Genomic DNA, 8,305 nt, shown 5'->3' on the forward strand with positions numbered 1-8,305 from the left:
AGGAGGGAGTCTTGAGCCAAGAGGCTGGAAGAGCCTTGACAAAGGAAAATGCACAAAAGAGGGAATTTCTGAGGTCTCCAGAAAGTGCTGAAATGAAATAAATATGAACATTCTCACAAGAGGCTGTAATTCAGAAGGAGTGGCTTACCTATAATCACCTCTGTCCTAAATCCAGTCTTAGGAAAAATCTATTTTTAGTTGGACTTCGAAAGAAATACCCCAAGGGCCTTTAGAATGTTTACATTTTTATTCCTTTGCATTCAGTTATTCACAAATTCTACATTAACAAAAAAATGTTTTTCTATAGGATAGTTCTCAAAATCTGTAGAAATAAAATAATTCACTAGTAAATGCTACAGACTTTCACTTGAAAGGTTTTATAAATCTGATCTAATTTTGTACACATAAATGTCCACATAAGGGACACTCTGTGAAAATTCACAGAAATAGTAGCTTCATCAAAAAAACTGATGAGGCTTAAAAATCATACTGCTGTCCTTATGAATTTTTCTTATTCTGCTCTGTATCCCATATTTTTCATAAGAGTTATCCTGGAGGAAGGAAAGCTGCAAGGCACTGCAAGGCACTGACAAAGAACATTTCAGGGTTTCTGCTTCAGCAAGTCTGCACAGGAAACCTAAATATTGTTTACATTATACTAACATGTAGACTCAGAATCAGACAACACCTTCTGGCAAAATATTGCTATACATTTTGTTCATGTTTTCTTATTTTCCACCTTTAGAGGAGCTCTTGTTCCTCAAAGAGGGTCCTGTGGTCACTGATGCCAAGGTCCTGCCTGCAAAATCAGCCATGCAGTGAGTTCCTGACCCACCTGATGAGTCCATTTCTACTCAAGTGTTTTTGCTTTGCTGGTAGTATCAAAGAAGAACCACCAGGGCCCTTTGTGGGTTCCCCTAAAGCTCTCTAAGCACTCTGGATACACTTCATTACTTCCTTGGGGATATCATTGCGGCCCATGTAGAAGAATAGCAGGGTAACAGTCTGAAGGCCAGGCAAGCCTTGACAGTCTCTCTGCAGCATCCTGGCCTCCAGGAGGCACAACTAACCCCACCCCCCCCATGATACCAGGTCATGTCAGTAAGTGGATGCCTCCATATCTGGCAGGAGGAAGCCTCCCATCAGTGCTACTTTTCTTTCCCAGTTTTTGCAGACGTGAAGTGCAGTCTCAGCAGGCTCTAATGCCTCCCCTCCTGAGTCTTTGTCCTCATCAGCGCTAGGGCACCATGCCTGTTCTGCAGTTGCAGTTCCACATGTGGAGCAGAAGGCTTCGTGCTATCGATGGAAGCCAGGGCACTTGCAGCACTGGTGGCAGCCAGCAAGGCTTGCGTCATACTGAGACCATCACGTTGCATCCTCTAAGCAGCCCCACCTCCAGGAGCACACCTGTGCCCCTCTGCACCCTGCAGTCACTCTGCGAACACCAGCACCATGTGCTGTTGCCCTGCTTCTTGGGCCTCTCTCACCGGGAGGCAGATGCCTCAGGACCAACATCCAGCAATCAGCAAAAGCATTGCCAAGAGCTTTTCCAGAGGGAGGTGGAGAGCACAGACAAAGCAGTGACATGCAAACCAAGCTTCTGTGGCGTCCAAAGCAAGGAGCACAAGAGGAAGAATTTTGGAATCATTAACTGCTCTATCAACTGTACCCACCAGTGCTACATCTCCACTTTGCTGCTCCCACTGAAGGTTCAGCACCAGCTACACCAGCAAAACACCAGCAGCCTTGTGCTAACATTTCTTTCCACCTTTGAAATAATAGGAAGAAATAAACATCCTAATCCCCAAATTATTGTGGATTAGTCTGTGGCAAGATGACTCAAAATCCTTTATTTGGCATTCCAATGTTGCATGTCTTGTACACAGGAAACAAAAGGGGAATGCTGCAGATGTCACCTGCTGCTTACTTTTATGACTCTGGGAGTGGGCCACATGGTGTGCAGTTCTCCCCAGTTAAACCCTGATAGGATATGAAAGAATTCAGAATTGAGTCTTCCCAAAAAATAACACTATGATTTTTGAGACATTATAGAAAATCTTCTGTCACTTTATTTGCAAGAACCTTTGTGGTGATGTGTCATACTTTCAGATTTACTTTCAAGCAACTTCTTCCAATACCTTTTGAATCCACGCAGACTAGAAAAAAATAAGATATAGCCCAGAACAATCTGTTTCTGTAGTGATTCCATGGCGTGCAAGGAAATGCCTGTGTCACCATAGCTGTCTCCCCATGGGTGGCAGGGATACATCTGCTCCACTATGGCCTCTTCATGGGCTGCAGAGCTGACCCTGCTCCAACACCTGGTGTTCACAGGGCTGTTTCTCACACTTTTTCCTTCACTCATCACACTGCTCTGAGATGTTTTGCCCCTTCTTAAATATATTTTAATAGAAGTGCCACTGTCTTGGCTGCTGGGCTCAGCTGTGTCCTGCAGTGGGCCTGTTGAGGACCTACTGCAAGCACCCATATCCTCTTTTCAGAGATCAGTCCTGCAGCCCACCTCTGCCAAAACTTGGACACAGACAACGAATATAATAGAAAATGCCAGAATTTTTGCAAAGAAACCTTAATAAATAACATTTTCTATTAGTACTGCAAGGTAGAAGGGAAGTGCAAAGCTCCAGAACCACAGCTACCCTCGTTGCTTCCTCACGGTCTGTGCCACAAGCACACACAGCTGTGCCTTCTGCTCTTGGAAAACAGCAAGTACCACGAGATGGCAGCACATTTACTAGCATTTAACCGCAGCAGGCATGAAACGTCGTCTCAATAAGGAAACAGGTTTTATAAGGCGCTGATGTAGTTACTAAGCAAAACTGCCTACCACTTCATAGGACTTTGCTGGATCATCAGAACTTTCTTTTCCTTTCAATCTTCAGACCTAGAGCAACAGCTGTTTGTTGCTTTCATAAGAGCGTGACAAATGCAATTGTTCTCCAACCAAATGCCTCCAACCACTACATCTTCCACCAGCCTTTTCCTGTTCGTAAACAGTAAGTCCAGCATGGATGGCACTATCCCTAGTAGGCTCACTTACCAGCTGTAGCATATTCATATATATGCATGTTCTTGCATAACTCCCATCTAATCTATTTTGTTTCAGTGTCTATGGAGACCTGGTAACCACTCTTGGAAAGTGTCAGAGCTTAGGTTAAGAACTGTCATTTTGTTTTTAAGGTTGTCATTAAGTGATGTAAGTACATGGATCTTGCAAAAGAGTCTATGATCTCTTTACAAAACAAGGCTTTGCAGCTGGTCTTCATTCTTCATCTCAGCTCTGGGATGCAGAAATACAGCATCACACTCCCAAACTCTTGACAAGTCACTTCTGGCAATGAAGAAGCCCACATCCTCCTAGATATGGATAGACGTTCCACTCAGCTGAAAGCCCGAACACCTATATCCATCCAAAACCCTCTATCAGGGATTGAGGGTTCAGCTATAGGTCTGGGGTTGAGGAATAAATGTGGGGCAGGGATTTGTGGGGATAGACGTGGGTCAGAGGTTTGGGGGGCAGCTACAGGTCAGGGGTTGGTGAAGGGCAAATGAGAACAGGAGCAAAACAGCACTGCAGATAAGTGAAGGAGGGGGAAGGTGCTCCAGGTACTGGAGCAGAAATACCCCTGCAGCCTCTGGAGATCATGGTGGGGCAGGCTGTGGTGCTGCAGCCCATGGGGCATCACAGCACAGTAGATATCCATGGCTTGTGGAATTCACCATGCCAGGTCCAGTGAAGATGCCCTGAAGAGGAATCTACAGCTCACGCAGGAGCAGGCCCCTAGCAGGAGCTGCAGCCTGTGCTGGCAGGAACTGTGACCCTGTGGGGCACCCATGCTGAAGCACCCTGTTCATGAAGAATTGCACCCTGCAGGGAGGAATCATGCTAGAGCAGAGGAACGGTACAAGGAAGAGTAGTAGAGAAAACATGTTACGGACTGACCGCTATGCTCACTCCCCATCCCCCTGCACTGCTGGGGAGGAGGTGGTAGAAGACTCAGGGATGAAGAAGTGAAGTCGAGCCTGAGAATTAGGGTGGAGAAGGTGGTTTTAGTTTTGCCTTTCTCATCATCCTACTCAATTTTTATTCAGAAATAAATGTAATTGTCCCCTGCTTCTTTGGCCTGTGACAGTAATAATTAAATTATCTCCCTGTCCTTATCTCAACCAATGAGCTTTCCCATTTTACTGTCTCCCCCATCATGTGGAGGAGGGGAAGTGAGAGAGCAGCAGAGTGGCTATCTGGCAGACAACCAGCCCAGGTCAACCCCACTATTCATGGAGGCAGTCATACAGAAGAGACAAAAGGCAGCTTCCTGATTCAGCCCACAAAGGAGCTTCTGTGCACAGAGAAGGCCCAAAACTGGAGAAGACCACCCAGCCTGAGCCTGTGCCTGGCACATACCTGCAGCAGGACATTTTGGGTGAACTGAGCTCGGTTAAGAGTTGCCCAAAGCCAGGTCAGGAGAAGCTATTCTATTACCAAGGCTGCAGACAAGGCTGGTATCTTCAAGTATGTAGTGGAAGGGCATCCAGAAGAGGAAAATAGGCTCCTCCAGAACTGCACAGCAATAGGATGTGAGGTAGAAGACACAGACTCCAACAAGGGAAACCCCCCAAAAAATTGGAAACATGGGAATACTCAAATATTAACAGAGGTAGCACAGAGAGGCCATCAGCTTAGGCAATATTAGAACCTGAACAAATCTTGTGCACTCTGATCTGTTTTTCCTGTTTTCAGTCACAGCTGGGACCTTACAAATTCAACGGTCCTTTCCAACCTGAACTACTCCTGACAAACCAACAGCCAATGGTATGTACTGCCAAGACAGCCAAAACAGAAACATAAACGTTCTGTTTGAAAAGTATATGGTCCACACATTTAAATTCATTTACAAAAAAAAAGAGTCTTATTGCTTTATTCAAATTTTAACATTCAGCCTAAATAATTTCTTACAAACAGATTTCCTTTGTCTAGGAAAAACACATTTTCTGGCTTTTGGTTTGGGGTCCTTTTTTTGTGGTTTTAAACAAAACTTTGAAATACTCTGTGGATATACTTTACGTACTACAACAATAAAGGATGGCTTTATGAAATTAGAGCTTCTAAACAGGCTTCTGAAAAACTTTACAAGTTACGTGCTAGCAATATTGTCTTCTTTGACTTAAAAGTGCATACACAAAGGTTTCACACATTTCCCAGATGTCTTTTAACATACACAAATCACATCAGGTGGTTTTGTTCTCAAAGGGAAAAAGGTAGTTAAAACAAATAATTTTAAGAAGTTTTCCATGGAAAGTGTGCTACATTTTTTCTTCTGGAAAATCAAACCAGGAGGATCTGCTGACAAATCTCTTTGGCAGTCTGAGTATCAACGGTTGTCTCTCTGGACACTCTAGGAAGGAAGTCCTAGGGGAAGGCAGTGGACTGGAAGGAGTTGCTGGTGCTTCTGGAATGTGGCTGGTGACAGTTTCTGTTTGAGGGGTGCTACTGCCAGCATCCGCCATGGAAAGACTCTGATCAGCTGCTGCTTCTCCAGGTTTGACAGCAGCATTTTTAATATCCCCATCTAAGTCTCCCCTGCTGGTAGGAACACTGCTCTTCCTAGCTGCTATCTCAGTTTCCTCACCAACTCTGTAAACATCCCCACATCCTGTCTTCCCTAGTGAAGAAGGTGGGGACTCATTTCCCCCCTCATTTATCTGACTTGTGCCTGTCCAAGTAACACTGCTGTCACATTCAGTACTTTCAGGCTCCTTGCTACTGTCACTATCAATTGTGATCACCACCGGAGAAGACTGTGCCAAATTACTCATGTGGTGTTTCCGGTGTTTCTTCTTATGCTTTTTCTTTTTCTTTTTAAGATGCCTTGCTGTGTCTGTTGCTTTTCCTTCATAAACTATCTCTACACTTGGACTCCTTGTCTTTTTTTTCTTTTTCCTGTGCTTTGTCTCGCTGCTTGCTCGATTGTCTGAGAGGCTATCTTCATTTTTGCAGCAGTCTCTGAATTTTGTGGAAGTTTTCTTGGGGTCATTTTCTCTTTCTAGACTTGTGTTCTCCATGAAAGTGTTCTCCAGGTGGCGAGTTTTGTACTTCCTTTTTCCTCCAGGCTTTTCACTTTTCATTCTGTCAGTTCCTCCTGAGGGTGTCCTTGACCTGTTGCTTGATCGACTCCTTGACCTGCACCTTTCATAGCAGTAGTAGTGTCTCTCATGGACCCCCTTCTGGCTATGTGGGCGAGTTCTTTCGATAAACGATCGTATTCTGTATTCTGGACTAGCAGATTGCCTTGAATAGAGAGTACTAGACTGAGTCCTCCTCCTGCTGGAGGATTCGAAGCCATCTCCAAATGTCTTTCGACTACAGAAAGCATAACCCCACTGGTATCTGCTTTGGTAACTGTCTCTTACATAATAACGATCACTGTCTCTGCTTCTTGATCTCCTTTTGCTGTGGCCTTTGCTGCGTGATCGTGATCTGCTCAATTCTCTGGACGGAGTGCTCTCATGACTTAGTGAGCCTCTCTGGTTCTTTAGAGAGGACCTGGTGTCATGAGCCCTCGACTTCTTGCTGCTTCTTTTGCTCCTATGTTTGCTGCTATCTCTGCTTCTCGATCGTCTCCTTTTCAGTTGGCTTTTGCTACGATGCTCCTTCCTAGACCGATGGCCATGACTGCCTTGGCTGTTCCGTGAACAGGACTGTGGGCTCTTGGTCTTCCGCTTTCTAGACAATCTGTGATTCCAAGGGGAACACACTGTGTCACTCCCCGAAGAAGGGCTCCAGCTCACATCTTGTGGAGACAGATCTTTTACCTTACACTTGCTCTTCTCATCATCTTTTGACTCGGTCTTCTCAACTGCAGGAGATAAGCAGCTTCTACAGCTACCTACATCTTCCTTGCATGTGGGGGAACGTGGGGAGAAACTCCTGCTTGGTTCACTGTCACTCCAGCTGCGACACTGGATTGGCTGCTGTTTCTTCACATCTTCCCTTTTGTCTTCCTCAATGGACTCCTCAGAGTCCGAGGACAGTTCAACCACTTCTGGTGTCCTCTCAGCTAATGGTTTAACATACCCAACAATAACACAATTGTCTGAGGAAGAGTCACTGTCGTTTGAGTCAGCATTAGCCTGTGAAGGAGCTTGCAGTTTGGTTCTTTGACTCTTCGTAGCAGAGTCCTCATCAGAACTTTCTGATGTCTCCAGAGGAGAAGCTATTGTTGCACGAGCCTCTTCTGAAATGGAATAGGAAGGCCCTGGTGTTTCATCATCCCAGGGGGCCTGACCAAGATCAGTCACAGAGGAACTATTATCTGGGCCTTGGGAATATGCCACATCTGGAGATATTGTAATAATTGACGAGTCTGAGTGGCTTCCTTCATCATACGATGGAGCAGGACAGTCATAATTGGCATGTTGATCATACGCTTCCAAGTTAAAAGGACAACGTGCGAAACTGATGAATTCATGCAAGAAGTGTTCCGTCCGATTCAGCAAAAAAGGCTTCAAATCATCAGCAAAGGCCTGGCTTTCCAGATCATACCTTGTCACATTGCTCATGATAATGTGCTGCACAATATTAACCAGAGATCCATGGGCACCAAACAGGACCGTAAGCTCTCGCTTCAACCAAGGAACCAGCCTGTGAAGGCAAGCAGGGTTACGGCGGAAAAACTCAGCAGAGATGTCACGATAGCGACCACCGTCCTGAATGCTGCGGATGCGCACGCCGGTGCGGTACAGAGCCCTGCGGAAGCTGATCATGTCCTCCTCCTGGATCTGCCGCAGGGCTCTGCCCTCCGCGCTCGCCTGCCTCCTCGAGGCCAGCCTCCGCATCATCTGCTGAATCTCCCCGTCCCTCTGCCGCACTGGCTCACTCGACAGCCCTTCAAACAATATCCCATTATCCGGAGGGGACCGTGTCCTTCGGGAGGGGGAACTGCCGGTGCGGCGCTCCCCCGTCATGGTGGTGCGGTAACGGAACCTCCGTCCGTCTGGGCTGGCAAAAGAGCTGTTTTCTGAAGGGCTGAGGATATACTCCTTAAAGTCATCTTCTGCGCGGATTGTGTGGAAAATGGAAAAGAAGGGTTGCTTGCAGAGGGGACATTCTGCCTTGTTTTTGGACCACTCCTGGACACAGCGGAAGCAGAACCTATGCAAGCAGCGGTCCAGATATGCAACGTTGTCAAATCTATCCAAGCAGATGGGGCATTTCGAGTCAGGAGATGCATCTGTCGGCAGCTTGCTGGTGCCAGCTTTTGGTGAAAAGTTGCAGTCTTCCAAAAAC

The 8,305-nt window shown here is 46.1% G+C and overlaps 1 protein-coding gene across 1 annotated transcript in view; it reads right to left on the bottom strand.

The window, feature by feature from the left end:
* Window positions 1–5,322: 5,322 nt before the first annotated feature.
* Window positions 5,323–8,305, bottom strand: part of TOPORS (topoisomerase I binding, arginine/serine-rich, E3 ubiquitin protein ligase) — a 21,657-nt gene continuing 18,674 nt past the window's right edge. The window contains exon 2 of the mRNA XM_010002927.1: window positions 5,323–8,294. Within this exon, the coding sequence (XP_010001229.1) occupies window positions 5,323–8,294 (2,972 nt within the window). The remainder of the gene's footprint in view (window positions 8,295–8,305) is intronic.

This window comes from Chaetura pelagica, unplaced genomic scaffold (genome assembly GCF_000747805.2).
Source record: "Chaetura pelagica isolate M959 unplaced genomic scaffold, ChaPel_1.0 scaffold391, whole genome shotgun sequence".
Classification (NCBI taxonomy): domain Eukaryota; kingdom Metazoa; phylum Chordata; class Aves; order Apodiformes; family Apodidae; genus Chaetura; species Chaetura pelagica.